Raw genomic sequence first — 27,364 nt, 5'->3', positions numbered from 1 at the left:
TCTGAGTCCCCCCTGGCCCCTTCTTCCTGGGATGTCCCCCTCGGCACCCCCCTTGCCCTGACCATGGGGGCCCCTTTCTGTGAATCTTCCGATTCGCTGGAAAGACTCAGAGACCTCGGACCGCTGTCATCACTAACATTTCCTTCGGACTCCTCCCCCTCGCTCTCTATTTCCTCCCTTTCCTGTGCCTCTGCTCCTGAACCCCTGACAGCAGTGCTTAGTGTTTCATGAAGAGTGAACACCCTAGAACTCTACTTGGCAGAATGGGGACAGATAGCTGAACTATAGAGAGCAGGCTAAGGCGTACGTGGGCCACAGTGGCTGCCCTGCCCCTTCTTGATGAGCATCAAGGCTGAGGGGACAGAGAAAGAGGTCCTGCAATCCCAGGACAGGCCAGGAATCCTTATGCCTGGTACCCACCAAGAGTAGCACATGCTCAGCTGCAGCAGAAGGGGAGAGCGTGGACTACTGCGCAGGGACTGAGAGCAGCAGTGGTGGTAGTAGGATGGGCAGGGGAATGACTGTCCTCCAACAGGGTCCCTCCCCAAGCGCCCTGAACCTGCTGCCAATGCCCTGGAACCATGTGGAAAGCCAAGTGTGCAACCGTGTCAGGAGTCAAGAGGAAAAGGTGGAAAGGGCGAAGCACAGGGAAGGGAGCTGGCACATGGCAAGATGGCACAAGGGGAAGGGCAGGCACCAGAGAACAGAGGCTGGGCCTTGCCTCTTCCCTCCCCACTTCGTCTCCAGTCACGCTTGGCACCTTGAGCAGTCATCCGCCCCCAGCAGGAAGCCCAGCAGGAAGCCGATGGGCAGAGGCCGTAGCAGGAGGCTGGCGAAGAGGGTGGCTGCAGGGAAGCGAAAACATTTGCATGAGAGGAGGCGGGAGCAGGAGGAAGGCCAGCTCCCAGCCAGGACAGGCAGGCCTTACCTAGCATGTTGCCACTGACGTTGTTGCTCTCAGAGTATTTCAGCAGCTCCCGCAGGAAAGCCACCACGAAGCGGAACACGTTCTGGTGCGACCACGGCAACTGGCAGATCACCTGCAAGACAGGGAGGGGCGGTTTGGAGTTTCAATGCAGAGCTTTGCTTTGACGTGTGGCCCTTGGAGGCTTGAGCATGGGCCAGTGTAGCCCACAAATGTTAAGCCTCCCCTGCTCTACCAAACTCCCAAGGTTTGAGGGAGGAGGGTTGGGAAGAGGAGGAGAAAAGGAAGGCCTTCCCTAGATGACCCTTGGGGTCCCTTTCCAACTCTACAGTTCTCTGATTCCAGAGAGAGACGCACTGGGCTCCAAGTATCCCTCGCAGGGCTCAGCGCAAAGCCATGGCTTCCAATACTGGCTGTCACTGAGCTTGGGGATAAAGGAGAAGTGGAGGGTGACCTGCCCGTTGTTTGTGATCTGGAACTTCTCCTTCTGCAGCTGCCGGAACTTCACATTCTCAAATGGAAACTGCAGAGCAAAAGGCGGGGGGGGGGGGGGTGAGGAAAGAGAGTGCTTGCCTTCAGCAGAGGCAAGAAAACGTGCTCCAGGGGGAAGTTTGTTCTTGGCCCCGGGCTCTCATTTAGGGGACTGCACATGCAACAGGTCCATGTGGGGCTCTCCAGATATTGCTGCACTTGCCACTGGCCATGTTGGCTGGGGATGATGGGAGTTGTAGTCCAGCATCTGGAGGGCACCACGCTGGCTACCCCTGGAGTCTTTGCCTGCGAGGAAGAGGCTGCCGCTCAGTGGAAGGGCATCTGCCTTGCATGCAAAGGTCCCAGGTTCTATCCCCAGCATCTCCAAGTAGGGCTGGGAGAGATCCCCCGGAAATCCTGGGGAACCGCTCAAGACTGAGCTAGATGGGCCAAGGGCTTCTTTCCCCCCTGGTCTTTTTGCAGCAAACCCTCTTTAAGGGGTTGGAGAGGATCCTATTCGTCTTTACCTCCCTCCAGAGAGGGAAGGAATTCATTCTCCATCCTGTCCATCAACTGAACAATATCCTCAAACACTTTCCGGTACCGTCGGTCATCCACAACCTTCACCTATGGGGGGGGGCAGAGCACATTTGTTGGGGCTATGGACTGAAAGGGGGGGGCATGAGTTAAGAGCAGAAAGGCCTGATGCACCCCCCTGTTCCCAGCCCTGAAAGAGGCAAGTACTGTAACTCTGAGAGCTTCCCCAGGATGGCAGCGGCTGTGACTTCCAGAGCCAATGGGCTGAAGCCAAATGCTCCAAGCCAAGTACCACAGAAGCTCCATTGCATGAATGGAGCCAACGGTTAAGGTATACAGTTCAGCCCATGTGGTCTGCCATGCCTGCAGGAGCAGCGCGTACTCAGAACAGTGGAGAATGGAAGCCTAGGGGTTTAACAGAGCCAAAAGCTGCCCACTCCTTGCACCGGAAGTCATTGGCCAAGGAGGAGCTGAGTGGAAAGGGGCCTGGTTGTTCGTCAGGGCCTGCCCAGATTCGAGGAGGTGCCACATAGCAGGCAACTAAAAACCATGATTAGACGATAGCCATGGCCAGGGCAGGTGTTACCCCTGTGAGGAAGAGGGAGCTGACGGGCTTGTGGTCGCTCCTTTTCAATTCCATGTGGCTTCGGTAGCTGAGCTGATTCACGCTGCCTCCTCTCCAGAGGATTGGCTCACACCATGCTGGCACACGGCACTTCCCACTGCAAGGAGACACTGTTGGACTGGCTGAGGCAACACACAAGGCTCACACAGTCAAACTTTGGCTCCACACACGGCCTGTGATCTTGACCACGGTCAACAGCTGGAGATGATGGGGCTTGGGAGTCCAACTTCTGAAGGGGCGGACCTTGCAGGTGTGCAGGCATTTTGCCTCATGGAGAGAGTTGTTAGGAAATCAAAAGCTGCCTTCTACCAGGTCAGAATGAATTTCTGACCTACCCCAGTTTTGATTCCAACATTGCAGGGGGTTGGACTAGATGACCCTCGTGATCCCTTCCAACCCCACAATTAATTAATTAAGTCTACTCTGGCTGGCAGCAGCTCTCTGTGGCCCAATCCTTTTTCAGGTGGAGGTGCCATAGAGTTTCAACTTGAGACTCTGCATACAAAGCATATGGCACACCACCAAATGATGATCCTTCCCAAAAGCAATGGGCCCCGTTATTCTTGTTCAGACACTATTTTTTCAGTGATCCAAAAGACCCTTTTTGGCACCTGAAATGCTGCCCAAAGGAGCCTGCCGTTTTCCGGCTTCGTCACTACAAGTTCCGCCTGTCCTTTTGATTTCCCCATTACCACAGCAAGAGCAATTAAACTGGCAGGCCTAGGTGGCTTCTGACAGTTGTCAAGAACCACAAGAATATGCCAAATCATGGATGGTGAGGCTCAATGGCTACTAGCCATAATGGCCACAGAACATACTCCACCAAGAGAAGCAGCATGGCTTGGAGGAGGGGAGCGTGCTGTTGCATCTCATTGGCCAATGTGAGAACAGGATGCTGGGCCAGATGGACCAATGGCCTGATCCAGCAGGGCTGCTCTCATGTTCTCATGCCCTGGCAGACTCATCTTGAGAGAGCACCAAGTCTAATTCCCAGACTTCCTTGACACAGACAGGATTCTCTGCTTATACACGCCACGAAACAGAGGATGCTGGTTATCAGGACAAATGTGGGGGAAAGGCTGCTTGTGGAAAAGGAGCCAAAACATTTCCAGAGCAGGTATGGCCTGAGGAAGACAACATATCACAGCCTTGCATTTCACAACTCTCCAAGGATCCCCTCAGCTATCATCAGGCAGAAATCACTCTTGGCTAGGTACGATATCATCCCAACAAGAGTTTTTATGGATAGCATGATCCATCCCCTCCTACTTGCCGGTTACGACACGGAGCGGACCCGGTCGGAGAGGTTGGGAACACCTCGGGACATCGTGCCTCCTATTCCGGAGGATATCCATCCATCTCGAAACTGGACTTATTCCATGTCCCCACGAGCCTTAAAGGATCCCACTGGCGCAAGTAACTCTCTGACCCCACCGGAGGAAAGAGAGCTTTTAGCCACCTTTGGCGACCTTCCACCGAGGGAACAACAAGAAATAATTGATAGACTAGAAGTACTTAATCATCAGCTCATACACGTCCAGAAGAACGGAAAAGTCCTGTCCACTTCTCAGGATAACCTTGCCAGCTTTTCGGAGTCGTGCTTTAAGGAAGCAGGAAGTCTTCCATACCTCAGCCCAGCTCCTAAACCCATACCTCCCCCACTTGTGGGTAAATCCCACCGATGCTTGGCAGACTCAAGTTTTGCCACACAAGTTGGCCGCTCATCCCAACTCTTGATAAATTTTGATTCGCCCTCCAAGAGCCCTCCGCCGAAGAGTGTAACTCAGAGTGCCTCCCACCAAAACAATTCCTTACCATCTAATCCATCAATGCCGGAACTGGAGTCTTCATATTCCCCTGAGCGGCATAGACCCGTCATACAAACGGTACCTGCACGCCGAGCATCCCCAGCACCTTTGCTGGCAGCTGGCCAGGGGAGTGTTCCATCTACATCAAAAAATGGCGCGGATTTGACTGAAGATCCGGCCGGACATATAAACCAAATGGTTTCATCGGCGACCTTTAGACCTCGTGGTGGGGCAGTCTCAGCTAACCCCGTGGTGTTCCCCACTGAAGTGTCCGCCCTTGGGTTAGCTAACGGGAGACCCGTTCTGTCACCTCAGTCAGAATACCTCAATACCAACTTCAAGACCAGGACCCTTCAGCAGGTGCCTATGCAAAGTAAAATAACTGATTTCTTTGTGGGGCCTGCCCTGCCCCCAAAGGTCTCACATTCCTCCCCGAAATGACAGCGAATCGGACTCAACAGGAACTCCCCCCTATCAGTCCTGAGCTGGAACATTGCGGGCTGGAGGGGAAAAAAACTTGATCCAGAATTCCTGGAGTTTATTAACCCATTTCATATCATCTTGTTCCAAGAATCGTGGGAAGTAGAGAAAATTGTCCTAAATGGTTTTGAGCTTCTAGAACTCCCAGCCTGTCCCTCCCTGAAAGGAGGCCGCCCTAAAGGGGGCCTAATAATAGGCATCTCTCTCAACCTTCATTCTAAATTTTCTCTAGTACAGGCCTTACCCCCTTACGCCCTTACCGGGCTGATAGCGGGGGAAAAGATCTCACTCCTAGTTACAAATGTTTATTTGCCTCCTGGGGGTTCCTCTCTTGAACTGGGCTCTAAATGGGACTCGCTGGAAGATCATTTGCTCTCATGTTATGTTAAGTTTCCCAACACCCCGGCCATAATAGGTGGCGATTTTAATGCCCGCACAGCAGCAAACTGGGATTCGCTGACCAAAGCCAAATGGTGGGTTACCCCAAATCTTGATAATTATGATCTGGAACACATCATGAGGAGAACCTCTAAAGACCACAGAGTAAATGAGGCTGGAGTGCTCCTATATCAAATGGCCATCCGTTTAAATCTGGCCCCCTTAAATGGCGCTTGTCTCCCTGATATCCCAGGGGATTTCACTCACCTGAGCGTTAAGTCAAACAGCGTCCTCGATTACCTGTTGGTCTCCAGGGATTTACTTAAGTGTATTTCCACCTTTAAGATTGAGAATGTACAATCTAGTGATCATCTCCCCCTGGTAGCCAAGTTTTCCCTGAACTGGCAGCCAGAGGCTGATAGACACACGACCCAGATGGTAACCAACGAATCCTTCCAAATAAGAGGAATCAAATGGTCGGAGACCCAGGCTCAAAGGTATCAGGAATTCTTTCAAAAAGAAATCCTTGGGCCTCATCCCAACATAGGCTCTGCCCCAGACGAGCATAGCTTAGTGTTGAATCGCTTCCACCATCATACGACTGTTCTTACGTCCTTCTTCAGGCTACCACCCAAAAATTTAAATCGTAACGAGTATACTCACGGTGCCCCCTGGTATAATTCTCAGTGTAAACAAGCAAGACAGCGCCTTCGTGCTATATATAATGTATATAAGACCTCCGATGCACCTACTCTGCCAGCTAGCTACGCACAAGCCAAGCAAGTTTATAAACGCACGCAAAAAATTGCCAAACGCGAGTGGCAACATAATCGTTGGCAGGCCCTGATTGCTGCTTCAAAACCACACAGATCCAGGGAATTCTGGTCCTTGATTAATAGAAGGGTGAGGATATACCCAAGGGCAGTCATCCCTGCACCGACATGGGAATTGTTCCTGAAGAAATGTTTCTCACAAGCAGATGCCCCCTCCGACCATCTGATGCACCTGTTTACCCATCTACCCATTTGGCCTCCCACCGATCCTGACGAAATAGTCAAGCTAATAGCCCAGCTGAAACCGGGCAAAGCCCCAGGGCCCGATCTGATCCCTGCCGAAGCCATCAAACTACACCCAAAATGGTGGGCTGGCATCTTGGCCAAAACCTTCAACGCAATCAACGCCTCTGGTCACATCCCCAAAATATGGAAGGAGGCCATTATAGTACCAATCCATAAAAAAGGTTCTCCAACGGAGCCGGAAAATTACCGTAACATCAGCCTCCTTTCGATTATAGGGAAAATTTATGCCAGCTTCTTGCTGACTAAACTATTGCGTTGGGTAGATGAGACTAATCAGATTGGCCATGAACAAGCAGGGTTCAGAATTAAACGCTCTACAACCGATCATGCGATAGTGCTCTATCACCTGGCACGGAAGTACTCCTCCCCTCCGCGGGGCTACCTCTGTGCGGCCTTTTTAGATCTAAAGGCAGCCTTCGACAGCGTGCCTAGAAATATTCTTTGGGAGAAACTTGCGAAACAGGGCATTGATAGAAGACTCTTATGGCTTATAAGTCAACTCCACGAAGGTACCCTTGCCAGAGTGAGACTCACTCCTGCGGGCGACCTCACAAACCCGATACCAATAAACAAGGGAGTGCGCCAAGGTTGTATATTGGCTCCCTGCCTATTCAACCTATTCATCAGCGACATGCGAGCACCCCTAGTTAATTCATCTCCAAGTACACACGCGCCTAGACTAGCGGACTATCGTTGCCCACTCCTTTTATATGCGGACGACGCAGTACTCCTATCTTTTACACGTGTTGGACTAACCAGAGCTCTGAAGATCTTTGCCACGTATTGTCAACTCAACCAATTAACCATCAACTATGTCAAATCCAAGATTCTGATTTTCTCCAGAAGCCGGAGATTATATAAATGGAAGCTTGGCGGAGCAAAAATAGAGCAAGTCCTAAAATTCCAATACCTAGGAGTTATTTTTCAATACAATCTGGGGTGGAAAGCTCATATACAACACCTACTTAATAAGGCCAAAACTCTGTCATACGCGCTCCTCCGATTTTTCTTTTCGGATGGAGCATTGCATGTTCCCTCGGCCCTAAAGGTGTTCAAGGCAAAAGTGGTGGCTGTGCTCGCTTATGCTGCCCCGCTCTGGGCCGTGTTGACTGATCTTGCTCCCCTTGAGACTCTGCAAAACCAATTCCTACGCCGGCTCCTAATGCTTCCCCTGTGCGTAAGCAACGCAGCCATGCGACTAGAACTGAAGATCGCATCCTTAGAAACTTGTCTGTGGAAGCAAGTCTTCAATTACTGGTTATCACTGTGGCATAGATTACCAAACCATTACCTTATCCAATGCCTATGGCGAGATGAATTCTCTAGCCTTTGGTCTAGTAGAATTCATGCCAAACTCTTGAGTTATGGAATCTCTCCCGCAGATTCCCTAAAATTAGATCAAATCACAGCTCAAAGACTGATCCGCCAAAGACTGGATGACATCGACTTACAGCGAAATTGTATGCTGGGGGGAGGTGTTTGTTCGCCCCAGAGCATTGGTATCACTTTAACTTACTGCGTCCCATCATACCTCTCCTCCCTTTCGACTGTTGCCCATAGACTGGCCTTCACCAAAGCGAGGTTTAACGTTTTTCCCTCCAATGTCCTGAGACATAGATTCTCAAAGGGCCAAGTCCCCGCCATGTGCGAATGTGATAAGGTGACGCCGGAGTCGCTCCAGCACATTATGTTTTCTTGCCCCTTGTTCAATGTGTTACGAGCAAATCTGCTGGGATCAATCATACAGAAACTAGCGGGTACCCCTCCAACATTCCACCTTGCCCAAATCTTGCAGGATAAGGATACCCATACGACCCTGAAAGTGGCTAGGTTCCTGGTCGCGGTCCTTACCCAAAAGCGACGCCAAGGAGCACTACAAGCTAATTAAGGCATAGGATGCCATTCTATCTTATAGTATTTTATTGTTATAGTGGTGTTTTAGCGGCTGTTTTTTTCTTTTTTTGTTCCTTTCCCTATTTTTTTTTCCTTTCTTTTTTTCTTTTTTCCTCACGTGCACAAGTTGTTATTTATGTTTTTTCTTGTATGGGCCTATGGCCGTAATAAATAAATTGTTGTTGTTGTTCACAACTCGCCCAGTGGCCTTTGGCAACCCGGAATTCCATGCAAGCAAAGTGAGCAGGTGAAGGAGAGCTGGATCTCTCTCTTCCTCCGTGGCTTGGTGTCCATTCTGGCTGCAGAGGAAAGGAAGTCCGTCCAGCCCTCAACTCTAGCCCTCCTCCAACAGCTGGCTTAGCAGAAAGCCATGTCTAAAATATATTTTTTACTAGCCTGCTCAGGAGGATGGAAAGGCAGGACACTACTAGCATCTCAGCAGACTAGGAAAAACAAACAAGCCTTGCAGAAGAATGATTGAGAGGACTTACTTACAAAGGCTCAACTATCAAGCTGGCGTTTACCTGGAGTCCCAACGATCTGTTTTAGAGTCGAATTTGTACGTCGGGATGAACTTGATCTCTCCCTCTGTGAAATCAGCAAAAGCTGTCTTTTGGGTATGCTGAATGTTTAGCTAAAGGTAAAAAGAAATCGCTTATCAGCAGAGAAGCAAAAGATCCCCTGTTGCCTGACAATGGAGTCTATTAACAGCCACTATTGTGCTGGAAAGGAGTACGACAAGGCTGTATATTGTTTCCCTGCTTATTTAACTTATATGCAGAATTCATCATGCGAAAGGCTGGGCTGGATGAATCCCTAGCTGGAATTAAGATTGCCGGAAGAAATATCAACAACCTCAGATATGCAGATGACACAACCTTGATGGCAGAAAGTGAGGAGGAATTAAAGAACCTTCTATTGAGGGTGAAAGAGGAGAGCGCAAAATATGGTCTGAAGCTCAACATCAAAAAAACGAAGATCATGGCCACTGGTCCCATCACCTCCTGGCAAATAGGAGGGGAAGAAATGGAGGCAGTGAGAGATTTTACTTTCTTGGGCTCCATGATCACTGCAGATGGTGACAGCAGCCACGAAATGAAAAGACGCCTGCTTCTTGGGAGAAAAGCAATGCCAAACCTAGACAGCATCTTAAAAAGTAGAGACATCACCTTGCCAACAAAGGTCCGTATAGTAAAAGCCATGGTTTTCCCGGTAGTGATGTATGGAAGTGAGAGCTGGACCATAAAGAAGGCTGATCGCCGAAGAATTGACGCTTTTGAATTATGGTGCTGGAGGAGACTCTTGAGAGTCCCATGGACTGCAAGAAGATCAAACCGATCCATTCTTAAGGAAATCAGCCCTGAGTGCTCACTGGAAGGACAGATCATGAAGCTGAGGCTCCAATACTTTGGCCACCTCATGAGAAGAGAAGACTCCCTGGAAAAGACCCTGATGTTGGGAAAGATTGAGGGCACAAGGAGAAGGGGCGACAGAGGACAAGATGGTTGGACACTGTTCTCGAAGCTACCAGCATGAGTTTGACCAAACTGTGGGAGGCAGTGGAAGACAGGAGTGCCTGGCGTGCTCTGGTCCATGGGGTCACGAAGAGTCGGACACGACTAAATGGCTAAACAACAACATTGTGCTGGAAGACCAAGATGAAGTACTAGTAGGTTAAAGGTAAAGGGACCCCTGAGCATTAGGTCCAGTAGTGACTGACTCTGGGGTTGCGGCGCTCATCTCGCTTTATTGGCCGAGGGAGCCGGCGTACAGCTTCCGGGTCATGTGGCCAGCATGACTAAGCCGCTTCTGGTGAACCAGAGCAGCACACAGAAACGGCGTTTACCTTCCCGCCGGAACGATACCTATTTATCTACTTGCACTTGGACGTGCTTCTGAACTGCTAGGTGGGCAGGAGCACGGACCGAGCAACGGGAGCTCACCCCGTCAAGGGGATTCGAACCGCCGACCTTCTGATCGTCAAGCCCTAGGCTCTGTGGTTTAACCCACAGCGCCACCCCCGTCCCTACTAGTAGGTTAGCCAAGTGCAAAAAAAGGGGTATACCTGCTGAAATCCTATCTTATACACAATTATTAAAGGTACAGGACGCTTGTGCATTTTTGCCCCATGTCATCTTAAATTACCGTATTTTTCGCTCTATAAGATGCACCAGACCACAAGACGCACCTAGTTTTTGGCGGAGGAAAACAAGAAAAAAAATATTCTGAATCCCAGAAGCCAGAACAGCAAGAGGGATCGCTGCGCATCGAAAGCAGTGATCCCTCTTGCTGTTCTGGCTTCTGGGATAGCTGCGCAGCCTGCATTCGCTCCATAAGACGCACACACATTTCCCCTTACTTTTTAGGAGGAAAAAGTGAGTCTTATAAAGCAAAAAATACGGTACTTTGCTGCATCACACGACAGGAAAATCCTCTAACTCAGGAGTAGCAGACACGTGGCCCTCACAATGCTGCAGAACTACAATTCCCATCATCACTGATTACTGGCCATGATGGCTGGAGCCAACAGGAACTGCAGCTCAGTAACATCTGGCAGACCACAGGTTAGCCATACCTCCAATAGACAATGTTATATGTACCAATAATCCATACAAACTGTTAACAACCACCAGAATACACCCCTGACACTATGAGCAACTGCAAAACCATCCTTTTGCATCCTACGTTGGCTCCCAGGACGTTTCTGAGCACAATTCTGAGTGTTGGTGCCAGCCTTTAAAGCCCTAAATGGCCTCAGCTCTGAAAGAGTGTCTCCATCCCCATTGTTCAGCCCAGGCATCAGGATCCAGCACCGAGGGCCTTCTGGTGGTTTCCTCACTGTGAGAAGCGAAGTTACAAGGAACCAGGCAGAGGGCCTTCTGAGTAGTGGCACCTGCCCTGTGGGACACCCTCCCGTCAGATGTCAAGGAGATAAGTAACTATACGACCTTTAGGGAAGTTTTTAATGTTTTATGATGGTTTTGCATATGTTGGAAGTCTGAGGCTGCCCCCCCTTGCCTTCCTTACAGCATCCTTCTCAAAGGGCTAAGGCATGACTATGCTCACAGAGTTTAAATCCACCATAAGGTGCAGCAATCAGGCCTCTGTTTCAACACAAAAAGCATGATGAACACACAAACCTTGGAGAGAGAAATGTAAAACAAAAAGCACCAGCAATTTAATTGGACTTAATGGAAGTCTCTGCTGATAAGAACATGTGAGCAACGCAGATTTTCCAGACAGATGCAAAACCTAGAGCAGGAAACCTTAGACCTTTAGATATTGCTGGACAGCAGCTATGCTGGGGCTGATGGGAGTCCAACAACATCGGGAGCGTGTGCTGAGCTAGGAAAGCCCTCTAACTGGGAAATTGCAGAGCAGTCCTACTTATTCCAAGGCAACCCTCCAACTTAATTGGGACTTGCTTCTAATTAAGGTTGCACAAACCTGCAACCTTAAAAAGCATTTGTAGAAGTTGCAGTCATCCTATGTTCTTTGCTCCTAACTGCCTGAAAGTGGTTTCTCTAGCCTAGGATGGGGTATCCCAGACAAAGGAAATAAACAGGGCAATATCCTAAACCACCACATATAACACAAAGATGTCTCTCACCTGGTCGTAGGTCAGAAGTCTCTGAAGCTCATTTTTAGTGATCAGATGACAATGCTGGAAAAAAGCAAAGCAACCACAGCTACAGGCTAGCTCACGGGGTCGGGGGGTGGGGGGCAGCCTGCTGCCACTTCCTGCAATATCTAGTAAGACTGATAGCTAGGATTGGGCAGTATGATCATATTAGGCTAGTGCTCTGTGAACTAGACTGGCTCTTGAACTGCTTCCAGGCCCAATTCAGAGCATCCCATTTGGCCTTTCAAGTGTTTCAAGGTTTGGGAAAAGGGTACCAGAAGAAGGCCCACTTCTGTTTGCACTGCCTCTCCACTGACTAGAATCCCTTTCCCAGGGAACTCCTGCTCTTTCAAGCATGGCAGGGCCTTTTCAGTCATGGCACCCGACCTTTCAGAATAATCTCCCAAAGAGGTTCACCTGGCCCCTGCTTTGATGTCCTTTCAGCAAAGACTTTTAGAATTTCCCCTGGTTCTTGAATTCATGGGCAGGGCGCTTGTGGCCCTCCAAACCCTGCTGTAGTACACAGGAACATAGGAAGCTACCTTATATTGAGGCAGACCATTGACCCATCAAGCTCAGGACGGACTACATGGACTGGCAGCAGCTTTCAGGCAGAGATCATGCCCAGCCCGATCTGCACACACTGGTGACTGAGCCTGGAACCTTCTCCATGCAAAATGGCCGCTCTGCTTTCGTGTTACTGCCCTTAACAAACTGCAACTCCCACCCCGATCACTGGAGAAGTTGCCCACATTTGCTATAATCTAATCTAATACATCTCTGCCACTCGGTTTATGTTGCTCTCTTTAGATCCGCTGCTATTAAGGTACTGTTTATATGCTTTAAATTATCTTGAGGTGCATTTCTGATTATTATTTTAAATAAGCCACTCTGGGGAAGAAATCCCCACAATAAACAGAAATTAATGAATGAAGCCCAGCACTTGCTTCCACAGATGTTTAGTATCTGCCTGCCCTGAATGAAGCAGGAGCCTACAGTGCTGGGCACTTCTGGCTGCTCTAGTAGAAACCTTAGTGGTGCAGCTGCAGCAGCAAGGATCGCCGACACTGCACCCTCCTGGTGTTGCTGAAGTGGAACTCTCATGAGCCCCAGTCAGCAAGGCCAATTCTTAGCGATTATGGGAATTTTGGTCTTTCAACACTTGGAGAGCACTATGCTGCCTATCCTGAGCTACACACAGGCAGGAAAGTTACAGAAACGTGACTCAATTTGCTTCTCCAGATAGCGGAGACCAACAAGTTACATCAGCCAAGGCTCTCTCCCTCCAAGCCCTCGAAACGCACTCATTTTCATGATTGTCAGCTGCGGCAGACCCTGGCCAGGGGGCAGGAAGCTCATCTGGGCACAGATATCCTTGTAATCCTGGTTTCGGCGCTCAAAGTCTTCCACGTGGGCAGCAAGGTGGGAATTGACAACGCAGAAGCTGGTATTGTTGCAGACAAGCCTCACGGCCACACACCCCTTCTTACCCTGCAGGGGCGGAGCAAAGATGGCTGTTAGTGAGCAAGCAGGAAAGAGGGGGAAACTGGTTGGCAGAGATTAGAAAAAGAGATAGACAGACAGAAAGATAGACGTAGGGAATTCCACTGTCAGGGTCTACTCACCATCTTCCCCATGATGCCTGTGCCCACTGTCTCCCTCATCACTTCCTTGATGCGGCTGAGCTGGTCCTTCCTGACAAAGATGAGCACCAGCTGCACCTAGAAGATGCAAGGTACTGGGATGTCTACCAGCTCTGTTCATTGCTTGCTGTCCTGGGCCGGCTGGATGCAGATAGGAGTGGCAGGGGGCACCAACTGGGGACCCCCCAAGGGAAGAAGGCTCAGAGCCAGGGAACTGGTGGGGGGTCGTCCGAGGGAGAAGAGGGAGCAGACTGTGAGCAAGAGGAGGTGTTGGAAACTGAAGAGGCAGGAGGGCAGGAAGATTCTGTGGCAAACAGCAGCCCAGAATCCGAGGCAGAAGTGGAGGCTGGAGGCGGGGGTCAAGAGGCAGAGATCAGGCGGCGGCTGAAGAAGCCAGGGGGTCTCCCCATCCTGCTGCGATCAGCTCCCCTCCCTGCTGGTCTCCCAGAACACAGAGAAATTAAGAGGAGGGAGCAAAGACAGGCAAGGTGTCAGAGTCTCAGGTTCCTTGGGAAGGACCAGGGGGAGGAGGAGACTTCAGAGAGTGGTGGGAGGGTAGCAACCTTCAGCCTTCACAACTACCTCACTGGGGCAAGACCTGTTGGGAAAGGTTTCTGTGACCAGGAGGCCTGCACGGTTTGGGTTTCTTTGAATAAAGAATGTTGGCTTCTTTTGAATAAAACACCACTGACACCAGGTGTTTTTTCTTGCTGACCTCCTCCTCCTCCTCCTCCTCCTCCTCCTCCTCACTCCAGCTCCTGACAGCTGTCAGGCTGCTGAAGAAATGGGTGGGGTTGGACTTACTTTCTTGTACTTGGATTTGGAACGCAAAGCCTTTTCCACAGCTGTCAGCCACTCTTGCTCCTTTGTCGAGTCCAAGTAGAAGAAAGCCTCTGTGCTCAGGTCCAGCTCCTGGAACCGAATGCCCAAGTGCCAAAGAGAAGGATGTGGAACTGCAGGAATAGGACTCCAATCGGAACAGACGTGCTGGTTAAATATGCAAAGACAACAGGAGTGTGCAAGGGCAGGCAAGATCAGGACCAAGAACAAACAAGTAATACCAGCCACTTCTTCCTCAGCTTAGCTATTCGGGGCCCCAAAGGAGCTTTGCGAATGAAAGAAAAAAAGCTTTTTCCTTGTATTTTTTAAGATGTGTCAGCCAGCCTGATATCTAAGCACTATCCCAGTAGCCACAGGCAACCAGAAATTCTTTGAAGGCAAGTGAGTTGGTTGATCTCTCCCTTCTTCCTTCACCTGGCAACCTGGTTTCCAGGCTGGCTTTCCGGGAGCAGAAAACCACCTCTCAGATCTGCTGTGCCAAGCTTGTTTGCTAGAAGATTACCCCGTGACACCCTTGTCCTCTTTGCAAACCTCCTAAATGGCTAGCCTTCTGTGTTTCCATGCTGGCCATGAAGGAATGGGCATTCCCCACTCTGAAAACAGCACAGAAATACAGCCTGTCTAGTAAAGGGGTAAAAAGAGCAAGCTAAACAGCCTCTGTAAAACAGTAGCATCTGAAGCTGCTGACCACATACTGATAAACATATCATAAAAGCAGACATGAAAAACAAATGGCCACTGGGTACTACTAGCAGTGGGACACGGGTGGCGCTGTGGGTTAAACCACAGAGCCTAGGACTTGCAGATCAGAAGGTTGGCGGTTCGAATCCCCACAACGGGGTGAGCTCCCGTTGCTCGGTTCCTGCTCCTGCCAACCTAGCAGTTCGAAAGCACGTCAAAGTGCAAGTAGATACATAGGTACCACTCCGGTGGGTGGTACCACTCTGTGTGCTGCTCTGGTTCGCCAGAAGCGGTTTAGTCATGCTGGCCACATGACCCGGAAGCTGCACACCCGCTCCCTCGGCCAATAAAGCAAGATGAGCGCCGCAACCCCAGAGTCAGCCACGACTGGACCTAATGGTCAGGGGTCCCTTTACCTTTACCTTACTACTAACAGTACGAGGAAATAACCAAAGCAAAAACATTATTTGGAAGGATAAAACTTTATTTATCAAGGAAGGATGACCCACACCAAGTGTTGGGGGGGGGGGCACACCTCCCTGTCCTCCAGCACAGCTTTTAGGAGGAGTTCCAAAGGTTTTGCTTCAGTTTTGGATTAACTGCATCTTGTCACAATGTCTGAAGCTGCACAAACCGCTTCATTTGAACCATGGCTCATTGAAACAAGCCAACGTCCAATCGTGGGTTTACAAAGCTGGTAAAATGAACCACCATAGGATCTGGACACACCAAACTGTGGTTAATTTAAAATCCAAGTGGAAGCTTCCCAATAGGCTTGGGGTGGGGGAGAGGTGTGCAAACCTGGAGGAGAGGCTGCCGTCCTGCTCATACTATGAAGCCACGGTTCAGTATGTGGCACCAAGGAAAATTGCCCACCACAACTAATACTTTCAAGTACCCACCCATGTGGCCTGAGTGAACAGGACAGACTTTGCCTGGCACCCAACAATAAAGCTGTCATGTAGATGTCGCTTTCTCCAGCCCCAACTCTGATACAGGTTCCACTGGTCTTTGCACTTTTGCATGATCTGACCTGAAATTCTGGGTGTTGACATATTCCTTCTCTCTCTTGGCGAGGACGTGCTGGATGAGTCCCCCTCTCTGTCCAGACTGCGGATGTGTGGAAGGCACAAAGAGCTGGCGCATAGTGTGGGTCATTGGGGTTGCTTCTTGCTCATGCTCTCCTTGTCAGGGATACGCCTCAGGGAGATGAGAACAGAACTCAAGTAGTCCTTAAAAGCAAGGAGGCGGGAGGGCCCAGTACACCTCTAAGGCAACTTACAGCCTGCTTGGTGGCAGCGGTGGGGGTGGAGGCTCCCGGCGGGCACTCATTTGCTGATTCTGCAGGTTTCTTTCCTTCTCCATGAAGTCATCCTCGAATCCCAGAATTCTGGAGAGAAGAAAAGACTTCTGAGGTTAGAGAGGCTTCAGAACCGTTTGGGGAAGTTTCGGGAGAGGAACTTAGAAAATACTTTTTTTTTTTTTTAATGATATTTATTCCAATTTTAACAAATACAGAAGAATTTGAAAAAGACAAAATACAGTAAAAATAAAGAAAGAAACAAGAATAGAAAAATTTTTAATTAAAAAGTACATAAAAACCACACCTCCACCCCACCAACAAGAGAAAAAACAAAAACATTTAAAAAAGAAACCCTTCCATTTTTCACGATTCCATCCTTCAATGACTTGTTTCCTCGACCTCCTCCCACCTCCCTTTTTGTATTCCAGTTAATAATGAAGTCCTCCCGGAACTTAGAAAATACTTAACTGCAGGAAAATGTTCCTGCCTCCCCACAGCACCACATTTGTCGGACAATTGCCTCTCAGCTTATGCATGTTTAGGAAGGATTGTGGAGGCAACAGGTCCTCCCCTCAAGGCCTTTTCCTCTAAAGGAGGTAGACTGATCTTCTCCAATCCTCTGGCCACTGCTGAGTTTTCCAAACTTGCTGGCATATTGCGTGTAGCACCTTAACAGCATCATCTTTAACAAATTTTAATAGTTCAGCTGGAATATCATCACTTCCACTGGCCTTGTTATTAGCAGTGCTTTCTAAGGCCCATTTGAATTTGCTCTCCAGGATGTTAGGCTCAAGGTCAGCAACCACACTACCTGGGCTGTATGAGACATCCATATCTTTCTGGTATAATTCCTCTGTGTATTCTTGCCACCTCTTCTTGACGTCTTCTGCTTCTGTTAGGTTCTTTCCACCTTTGTCCTTTATTATGGTACTCTTTGTATGAAATGTTACTTTCATAGCTCCAGTTTTCTTGAACAGATCTCTGGTTCTTCCCATTCTGTTGTAAGCAGTGAAAGATGGAAAGAATTTGCTGATCTGATTGATAACTGGAATACAAAAAGGGAGGTGGGAGGAGGCCGAGGAAATAAGTTATTGAAAGATGGAATTTGAAAAATGGAAATTTTTTCTTTTTGAATGTTTTTGTCTTTTGTTCTCTTTTTGTGTTGGTGGGGTGGAGGGAGGGTGTTTGTTTTTTATGTATCTTTGGGTTTTTGCTTTCCCCCCCTTTTTTCCTCTTTTTACTTTGTTGTATTTGATTTTTTTGTTTTTGCAACTTTGTTTTTGTATTTGTGGAAAATTTAATAAATATTATTTTGTTTTTCTCTATTTCTTTGCATTGCTCGTTTAAGAAGGCCCTCTTGTCTCTCCTTGCTATTTTTTGGAAATCTGCATTCAATTTCCTGTATCTTTCACTATCTCCCTCGCATTTTGCTTGCCTTCTCCAAGTCCACCTTTCCCTTTGAAGCAAAATGTCATTGAAATGGGGGAGAAATGCCCTGCATGAAGTCTTGGGTTTGCAATTTGGGGAGAGGGAAGACTGTCTGCGACGCTGGGGAGCGGGCAGGCTGGCAAGGCCCCCTAGATCTAGAGGCCCTAGGCTTCAGCCTACTTAGCCTATACATAAATCCGGCCCTGCCTATGTCACAGTGACCACAGGCCCATCGATCACATGCAAGGCATTCTGCGTGTTGGGAAGGAGCCTCCTGTTCTGGGCCAGGGGGAAGAGTGACTCCGCCAGATGTTTGAAAGGGGAGGAATGCCCATCCTCATCTGCTGCAGCAGAAGACTGGGTGGTGGGGTCAAAGCTGATCCTGTGGAGCACGTGAGGACTCAAGGCTCCCCACATGAAGGCCTCCGGGTTGGAGCCTCCGGTAATGGCGGAATTCCTCTGATCGTGAGGAATTTGCCTCGTGGGAATCTGGGTCTGGCCACCACGGCAAAGGCGGAGACCCGTGAAAAATCACAGGCGGGAGAAGCCTGTGAACGTGGGATTCGGCGGGCACCTTTTGCGCCTCCCCTACTCGCGGGGAAACCCGGTTTCGGGGATCCGGAGCGACGTGGGGTGAGTGGCGCGGTGCTTCGAATTGTCTGCTTCTGCACTGACTTTTTCTTGAAGACAATTTGACTTCAAAGTAATTACCCGTGAGTAGAGCTGAACCGGGAGAATTGGATTTCTAAAAGTTTAACTTAATTTGGCATTGAAACGGGGAGGTTTAACACAGGAAGTCCGCCTCCCCCTTTTGTAAATAGACGGAAGCAATGAGGCTGCAAGCTGAAGTCTTGGAAAGCCCTTTGTGAAAGAATAAATTTCCACCGGTAAAGAATATTAAACCCCCCTTGGAGGCAGGAGAAGGGGGGGGGGGAGCTGTGGACTGAGTATGCCTGCAGGAGAGAGTGAGGAGAGTTAAAATACCGCCGCTCTGACCCTGGAAACGGGCTGCTAGCAGGACTGACGTCTTTTGGAATGCGTATTGACAGCGCTTAGAACGTTCTTTGACCGTTACCTAAATAAGAGAGATACATTGTTTCTATTGTCTTTGGCTGCTTCTAAAAAGGAGTAAATGTAACTGAAAAAGGAGTAAAAGTAACTGAAAACTGAAACTAACTTTGGATTGTTTGAACTTTGTTTAAAAGAAGACATTATTAACTAATATAAAAAGAAAATGCTTCCCTCTAGTGGAAGTCTTTGAAACTGGTTGTTTTGCAAGAGCTGGGCTAAGGGAATTTCCAGCTGTAAGATAAAAAACTGTGAGACTCTGGGGCTGACCTTGAATCTTTTAAGTGTTATGGGAAATGGAAAGGAAAAAACAGATCAGTCAACTGCTGAAAAAACATTAAGGCCCAGGAGAGGCTCAACATCAGGCCTTTCCGCTTCTCCTGTTGTTGCCTTTCCATTAGTACAATCAAAACCAAGAGGAATGTCGACAGAAGAAGTCTTAGTGGATGTATTAAATAAGATAAATGACTCATTGGTACAGCTAAACAGAAAAACAGATGTGATAAATGCGAAAGTTGATGCTACAACTATTAAAATTGACTTAAATACAGAAAGTATAAATAGTCTGGGACAAAAGGTGAACACTAATACAGAAACCATACAGAAACTGATACAGGAATCTACTCTGATACGGCAAACTGTGGAGGAAGTCAAGGAGGAAGCTGTTGCGGATGAATCCGAAGTTGTACAACTGGAGAGAAAGAGAGTCCCAGCCCTGCAGGGGCATCTAGATGAACATAAGGTGACGCTTGTTAAGAGTGAACTTAAAGAAAAACAGATGAATTTGAGAATTGGAGCCCTACTTGAATTGGAGGGGGAAAGTTTGATAGATTTTCCCATACAGGAATTTGCTGAATCTTGGGACTTGGACTTGGCTCAAGGAGAGTTTAGAATTCTGGGTTGGCATTACCAGAAGAACCTGGAAGTACAACAGTCAACAGTGGAAACTTCTAAAGATGTCTCGAAATATCTTTTGGATCTTAGGCCTAACTATGGAGATATTGTTGCCCTGCTGAGAAGGAATAAAATCATCTTCAGGTGGAAGTTTCCCCAAGGACTATCCTTCAGTTTTAAAAGAAGGAAAATAAAAATAAGATCAGTAGAGGATAAAGTAAAGTTCTTCTTTAAATACAAAGAAGGTTGATGGACTATACGGAATTGGCGGAAAGGACTGGCAGAATCCGAGATCAGGGAGAAGAGTCGGTGGAAGAAGATTGGAAAAAGTTTAAAGACTATTTATAGAAATATTGTAAAATTATGAATGTTAGAAAAATGTTGGAATGAAGTTATATGGCTTTAGTAGAAATGTTATAAGGATTTAAGTATAAATAGATTAATAGAGTATTAAAGGGAAAAATAAGATTAGAATGTGTTAAGATGATTATAGGATAGAAAAAAGAGGAAGATGGAAAGGAATTGCTGCAACAATTAATAGAAGTGGAATACAAAAAGGGAGGTGTGAGGAGGTCGTGGAAATAAGTGAATGAAAGATAAGATATTGAAACTGTTGGATGTGTTTGATGTATTTTAAATTGCTTATGTATTGTATTGTATTGTATTGTATTGTATTGTATTGTATTGTATTGTATTGTATTGTATTGTATTGTCTTTCTTCTTCTTCTTCTTTTCCTTTTTTTTTTCCAATGTAATTGTTGGAAAAGTAATAAACATTATTTAAAAAATAATAATAGAAAGCTGCACTATTATTGCTTCGATAGCACATTGCAGAATACGGCCCCCCTCCAGGCAAAAACATCCGTCTGGAGGCACAGTAGCTTTCATTTCGGAGGTTGTGGTTTTACAGCTTCCTTTTTATTTATTTATTCGAAATTATTTATTTATTTCATAAAATTTATACATTACCAGATGGTAAGAAACATCAAAGCCATTTACAGAAAGATAAAACCATAAAATCAGGAAAAACCTACAGTGCATTAAACGCTAAAGAAGTGAATACCAGAATAGATCAGAACTCACTCCCAAGGTAAGGGGAAGAGACATGGCTAAGATGGCAGGACAGATTACTCTATGATGTTAACCCCTTCATGCACTAATTAGACTGAAGCATGTTGGTTATATGAGACTGGTTATCCCGCACAACATGCTCTCACGCAACCCATGCCCTCCAACTGAAAACCCATTTCCTGGACAATATCAACATTGTGTTTTGTGCCTGTGAACTGCACAGTGAATATTTTTATTAGGGGGAAAAACAGCCCGGTGTTTCAGCTTCTCAAAGTTGTTTTATTCAGTGCGCTGCTACAGCTTGTCACACCCAAATCCTCCAAAGGAATCTGCCAAAGTGCTTTTCCAGGCAAAAGGGGGCAGAGGGAGAGAAATCAAGAACCTCAAATTCACTAGACCAGGGATGGGGAATTGTGTGGCCCTCTAGATGCTGTTGGATTCCATCACCCCTGACCGTCGGCCATGCTGGCTGAGGCAGAAGGCCATTGGATCTGGCAATATCTGGGAGCCCACAAGATTCCCAGCCTCCGCCCTACACAAACAACCAGGCACTCAGCTGTGAGGCATGCCTCTTACCGGAGGGAGGGTCACTCCAGAGGCAGCTGTGGCATGAGGGTGCTGGATCATGCCTTTGTGGGCACACCTGAGGATTAAAGAGGACCCCCTAAGAAGCGTGCTTGGAGATCTTCCTTACCACGTGGCTCTCTGGCAGAAACACAACAGTACTAACGGCCATATGGAACCACACCTCAAAGCTGGATCAGACTTCCCAGATCCTGTAGCCTACATCAGGACGAAGTCTGGGGCAAAGGGGCCTAGAGTGGGAGTCAGAGCGGCTCTTAGGGCTGCATGTCTGAAGCATGGGCAGAAATCTTTGGGTGTGAGGTTGCATGGGGCTGTCTCTTCGTGTTTTGCTGGTGCCAAGCCACCAGCCAGCCACAGGCAGGCAACCAACTGGCTTCAGGGGCAAGCTCCTTTGCAAATCCAGTCTGACTTCACCGAATGCAATGGCAGAGTGACCATTCGGCCCGTGTTCTGCTTCCCTGTGAAATGGCGTATGTTCCTCAACCCAGAGAACCTCTCGTTCAACGTCAAGCTGGTCTAAGGAAGAAAAGCATAAGAGTTAGTCTTGAATCCCCACCCACATGTGCTGGGAGATGCCTGCACACCGCACATGTAAAGCACATCTCCTCCCTCCCACACCCAAAAAGTCCTGGGAGCAATGGTTTGTTAAGGGTGCTGTGAATTGTAGCACTGTGAAAGGAAAAGTAAGGTTCTTAGGATTCTTTGGAGGGGGTGGAATGTTGAATACACAGCGGCCACATGGACGGATGGGGACACACCCACACTCACACATACCCCAGCATAGCTTCAACTTTTAGCACAAAAAGTCTTCAGCCAGATGTCATGCAACCCTTTGGCAGGGGCAACTTATCATTTTATTGATTTTCCATAACAATTAAAAAGGCGGCCAATCTTGCAAAGGAGTGTTGCCATTTAAACTGCTGGTGTGACGTAGGAACCCGAACAAAGAAAAGGAACAAACTACCCAGAGTCTGCTTCTGATTGCCCTTGTTCTCCACCTCCCTCTATCCTAATCAGCCGCAAACAAGAGTTCAGATTTGAAAGCCTTGTTATCACCTCATTCCCTTCAATTAGACAGCTGCTCTGGCAGATGACATCAGTTCCTTCCCGCTCCCAATATTCCTGCTCCTAACCTGGTTAGCCATAGCCCGGAAGCTGAATCTCAGGGGAACGCCTTTGGGCTGGGAAGGGCTCATCTTTTCTGGGCCTCTTCTCCCCCTCAGGAAGGGGCGCTTGGCTCCTGGCCTGTGAAATGTGCTCAAAATGTAAAGATGTGTTATGTACTGAGTTGAATAGGATCCAAACTGCAGCAGTCTGATTGGTCCTAGAACGCACAGAGGACGCACAGAGGAGCGTTCAGGGTAAAGCGGCTACAATTCAGTGTCAGTGTGGCACCAGGCATATTCCAGAATCTAATGGACTCTCTCCTTAAAGGGATTCCTGGCGTCATCCCCTTCTTCGATGATGTGTTGATTGCCGGGCCCACACCAGAGGAGTTTGACGACCGCCTCCGCACCGTTCTGCACTGTTTCCAAACGGCGGGTCTCAAGGTGAAGAGAGAAAAATGTCTACTAGGAGTGCCTCAGGTGGACTTTCTGGGATTTATGGTGGACGCAGAAGGGGTCCACCCGACTGGGGTAAAGGTACGGGCCATTTGTGATGCCCCAGCGCTGAAGAGCAAGACTGAACTTCAGGCCTTCTTCTGCACTCTGCAAAAGACAAATTGAAATTACAGAGTTTTGACAAATTAAAAAGTAAAGTCCGTGATTGGCTCCACTATCATCAGATAATGGAGGCATATAAATTGGATAGAAAAATTGGCTTCCAGGTGGAAAAATCAAAATTGGAAACAGAATTGCTAGAACCCAAAACTAAGATATTGTCAAGAATGTATAATCTGCTGCTGAAATGGAATACACAGGATGAGGAAGTGAAATCAGTAATGATTAAATGGGCACAAGATGTGGGTCACAACATAATGCTAGCCGACTGGGAAGGGTTATGGACCACTGGGCTAAAGTTTACGGCATGTAATGCCCTAAGAGAAAATATTATGAAAATGATATACAGATGGTACATAACACCAGTCAAACTAGCAAAAATTTATCATATGCCCGATAACAAATGTTGGAAATGTAAAGAAACTGAAGGTACCTTTTTTCATCTCTGGTGGACATGCCCAAGGATTAAGACCTTTTGGGAGATGATCTATAATGAACTGAAGAAAGTATTTAAATACACATTCCCGAAGAAACCAGAGGCCTTTCTCCTGGGCATGGTCAACCAAGAGGTACGTATGAAAGACAGGATATTTTTTATGTACGCCACAACAGCAGCAAGAATACTTATTGCAAAGTATTGGAAGACACAAGAATTACCCACGCTGGAGGAATGGCAGATGAAAGTCATGGACTATATGGAATCCGCAGAAATGACTGGCAGAATCAGATACCAGGGTGAAGAGACGGTGGAGGAAGATTGGAAGAAATTTAAAGACTATTTACAGAAACACTACAAGATTAATGAATGTTAAAATAACATCAGATTGAATGTATAAGGTTATTGGAGTAAAATTTTAAGGATCAGAAGACCCAACATTCTAAGTTCTAAGCATTGAATAAGCTATATTAAGACATTCAAATCAGAAAGGAGGTTAATTATGACAGAGGGAAGGGATTTGTTGTTTAATTGTATGAATTGGAATACAGGGAAGGGAGACTCGGGGAAGTCAGAGAAACAAGTTAATGCAAGATCAATATGAAGATAAGATTGTTTTTATTTCTGTTGTTTGTAGTATGTTATGTTTGTGTAATTCTGTATGTTTTTGGTGTATTGTTTGTTGCTTTTGTTTTGCTTTGTTGTCTTTTATGCAAAAACGAATAAAATATTTATTAAAAAAAAAAATGAACTTCAGGCCTTCTTGGGACTATTGAACTTTTACCATTCCTTCCTTCCCCACAAGGCAGCGGTAGCGGAGCCCCTACACCGACTCCTGGACAAGCGGGACCCTTGGGTGTGGGGCCAGCGCCAGGAGGCCGCATTTCAGGCAGTCAAGGACTTGCTCGTCTCAAACGCGGTCTTGGCACACTTCGACGAGAGGCTGCCGGTGGTGCTAGCATGCGACGCCTCGCCCTATGGCATTGGCGCTGTCCTGGGACACCAACTCCCGGTTGGAAGAGAGGTACCGGTGGCATACTTTTCCCAGACACTCAACGCAACCGAGTGGAACTACTCGCAAATCGACAAGGAGGGACTGGCAATCCTGAAGGGAGCTGTTGCTTGGCTTGTTTGCCCCCAAAAAGCAGACCCCCCAAGTGCTGTCTCCTCGCGTCCTCAGGTGGTCAATTTTCCTTGCCAGCTACCAGTATGCACTGATTTACCGCCCTGGGAAGGCGATGGGCCATGCGGACGCCCTCAGCAGGCTACCACTACCAGAAACAGGCCCCGACCCAGCACCTGCACAGGAGATTATGAGCCTGGAGCTGCTTCCCAACCGCCCCATTCAGGCACAAGAAGTTGCACACCATTCCAAGAAAGATAGGGTCATCTCCCGGGTCCTGGACTGGGTGTGGAGGGGATGGCCCAGCAGCAGCCCCGGGCCAGAATTCGCCGGCTACACAACCCGCAAACATGAACTGTCGGCCCACAAGGGGTGCCTGTTATGGGGAAGCAGGGTCATTGTTCCCCAGCCCCTCCGCAAAAGGGTCCTCACAGCCCTACACGAGACACACCCAGGGGTAGTAAGAATGAAGGCCCTTGCCAGGAGTTATGTGTGGTGGCCGGGGATCGACGGAGAGATAGAGGCCTGGGTCAAACACTGCCAGGCCTGCCAAGAATCCCGCCCAGATCCCCCAAGGGCCCCAGTCCAGTCCTGGGAGACCGCCCGAGCACCATGGTCACGCCTGCATGTGGACTTCACTGGCCCCTTTCAGGTGAAAACATTCTTCATAGTGGTGGACTCCTACACCAAATGGCTGGAAGTCGAACTGGTACCGTCCACTTCTACGTCCGCAGCCATCCGGGTACTACGCAGGCTGTTTGCAACCCACGGGCTCCCTGACACTCTCGTCTCAGACAACGGGACTGCATTTACGTCAGGAGAATTCCAAACCTTCACAGTGCAGAATGGCATCCGCCACATCCGTTTGGCGCCATTCCACCCTGCCACCAATGGCCAAGCAGAACGCATGGTGCGGACCACCAAGGACACCCTTCGCTGCATGACGGAAGGGGATTGGGAGTACCGCCTTGCCACATTCCTTCTATCACAGCACAGCACCCCTAGCTCAACGACGGGCCGGAGCCCCGCTGAACTACTAATGGGTCGGCGCCTTGCAATCAGATTGGACCGCCTTCACCCCGATAGAGCTCAGGATGAGGTAGTGGTGGGGGAAGGCAGGAACCCCCGGACCTTCGAGGCCCAGGACCCAGTGTACGCAAAGAATTTTGGGGCAGGCCCAGCATGGGTACCCGCCACAGTCACCAGGGTCACTGGCCCCATGTCATACGAGGTGCTAACGGATGGGGGGCAATGCTGGCGCCGCCACTGCGACCAGATACAGCAACGATTCCCGGGAGAAAACCAGGAGGAGGAAAGGTCAGAGGAGTCCCAAGGGAACAGAGCGGCAGTGAGGCCCATAGAGCAGGAGGGGCCAGCAGGAGAGGCAGAATCAGTAAATACAGAGAGGACCCACGAGGCCGAAAGGACACCGGAACCAGAACCACGACTGAGCGAACCGGTTGCACCAGAACAAACAGCCCCATCACAGTCAGCATCCTTAGAACACGAGCCAGAACCTGAACCCCGGATCGGGGAACACCCCAGGCCGCAACGCACATGTAGGCTGCCGGCGTACCTTGAGGACTATGAATGCGACCTCCCGGGCCGGACTGGAACTTAGAGGGGAGGGGTGTTATGTACTGAGTTGAATAGGATCCAAACTGCAGCAGTCTGATTGGTCCTAGAACAATAGGATCCAAAATGCAGCAGTCTGATTGGTCCTAGAACAATAAGATTCAGAATGTAGCAGTCTGATTGTTCCCAGAACAATGCAGCAGTATGATTGGTTGGCAGGAACCACCTAATCATGCTCCAGATAGAAGTGAATCCACAACCTGATTGGCTTACAGTAGAATTCCAGAATTAGCCAATCATGTGCAGCCCATTGTGTAAATAATGTATATAAAGCAGATACTTTGAGGGGACTTTCATTCATTCCTCCTCACCACTATGAGCTGAATAAAGAGCATAAAATCACTTTGCGACTCTGAGTATATTTCAAGATGCCTTCTTTCCACAGAGCCAAGGGAGAAGGGTGGAATTTGTTATACCCCCAAACCTTCCCACCTCAGAGATGCAGGAGTTGCGTCACCTCCAGCTTCCTCAGGGATGAAGCAGCTACGGAAAACGATACATCCCACCTGGGCACGGTTTCTGAGAGAGCAACAGCAGAAGACCCAGACTCTGGCAAGATGAGCATTTGCCCAGTGGATTCTGGCCACTCCATGAGGGCAGACAGGGGATGGCTGCGGTGGCCGCCAGCCCCTTCCCACTCCATCTCAGATACAGAACACATTGGCTCTGCCACTCCTTGGCTCTGGCGCCACCTACTGTTGGCCTCCTTGCCTTCCACCCTCCCAGTCCCAATGAGCACCATCCACCCCTGACCCAGAGGCACAGAGCAGTAGTTAGGTGATCTTGCGCTGCAGCAGAACCTTCCAGATTGCGCCCCCTAGCCACGGACAAGTTAGCTCTTCTTTCTGCCTCTCCTCCAACCCCCCCCCCACCCATTCAATTCACCCTGGAAGTACAAGTATCGAAAAGTAAAATGTTAGAGGTTCCCCCCCACACCCCATAGCAATATAATTGGATTCAGCAAGCTGGTCAGTCTACTTTCAGTTTCACTCCTGGCTCCTTGTTAAATTAATACTGCACCAGAAACCTCCCAAGCAGATATCCAAAGTTCTTTGGCATTTCTCCAGTTGTTAATGAGATGTCTCTTCTAGTCCAGGGGAGTCTTTTGATCTTCTTCC

The 27,364-nt window shown here is 48.5% G+C and overlaps 2 protein-coding genes across 2 annotated transcripts in view; both read right to left on the bottom strand.

Moving 5' to 3' along the window:
• Window positions 1–27,364, bottom strand: part of LOC310668789 (putative helicase senataxin) — a gene marked incomplete at its 3' end in the record, with an annotated part of 486,105 nt that overhangs the window by 231,393 nt on the left and 227,348 nt on the right. The gene's annotated exons all lie outside the window — the stretch shown is intronic.
• LOC310668762 (inositol polyphosphate 5-phosphatase OCRL-like) lies at window positions 748–19,508 on the bottom strand (the record flags this gene model as incomplete). The annotated part of the gene is made up of 13 exons (XM_083422094.1): window positions 748–845; window positions 929–1,040; window positions 1,161–1,164; window positions 1,255–1,448; window positions 1,913–2,023; window positions 2,520–2,655; window positions 8,721–8,830; window positions 11,807–11,860; window positions 13,121–13,309; window positions 13,444–13,539; window positions 14,266–14,428; window positions 16,265–16,372; window positions 19,384–19,508. The coding sequence occupies 13 exons, from the start codon at window positions 19,506–19,508 to the stop codon at window positions 748–750; spliced, it is 1,500 nt and encodes a 499-aa protein (XP_083278220.1).

This window comes from Podarcis tiliguerta, assembly GCF_965153285.1.
Source record: "Podarcis tiliguerta genome assembly, chromosome: W".
Classification (NCBI taxonomy): Eukaryota; Metazoa; Chordata; class Lepidosauria; order Squamata; family Lacertidae; genus Podarcis; species Podarcis tiliguerta.
This window is presented reverse-complemented; position numbering and strand designations above follow the sequence as displayed.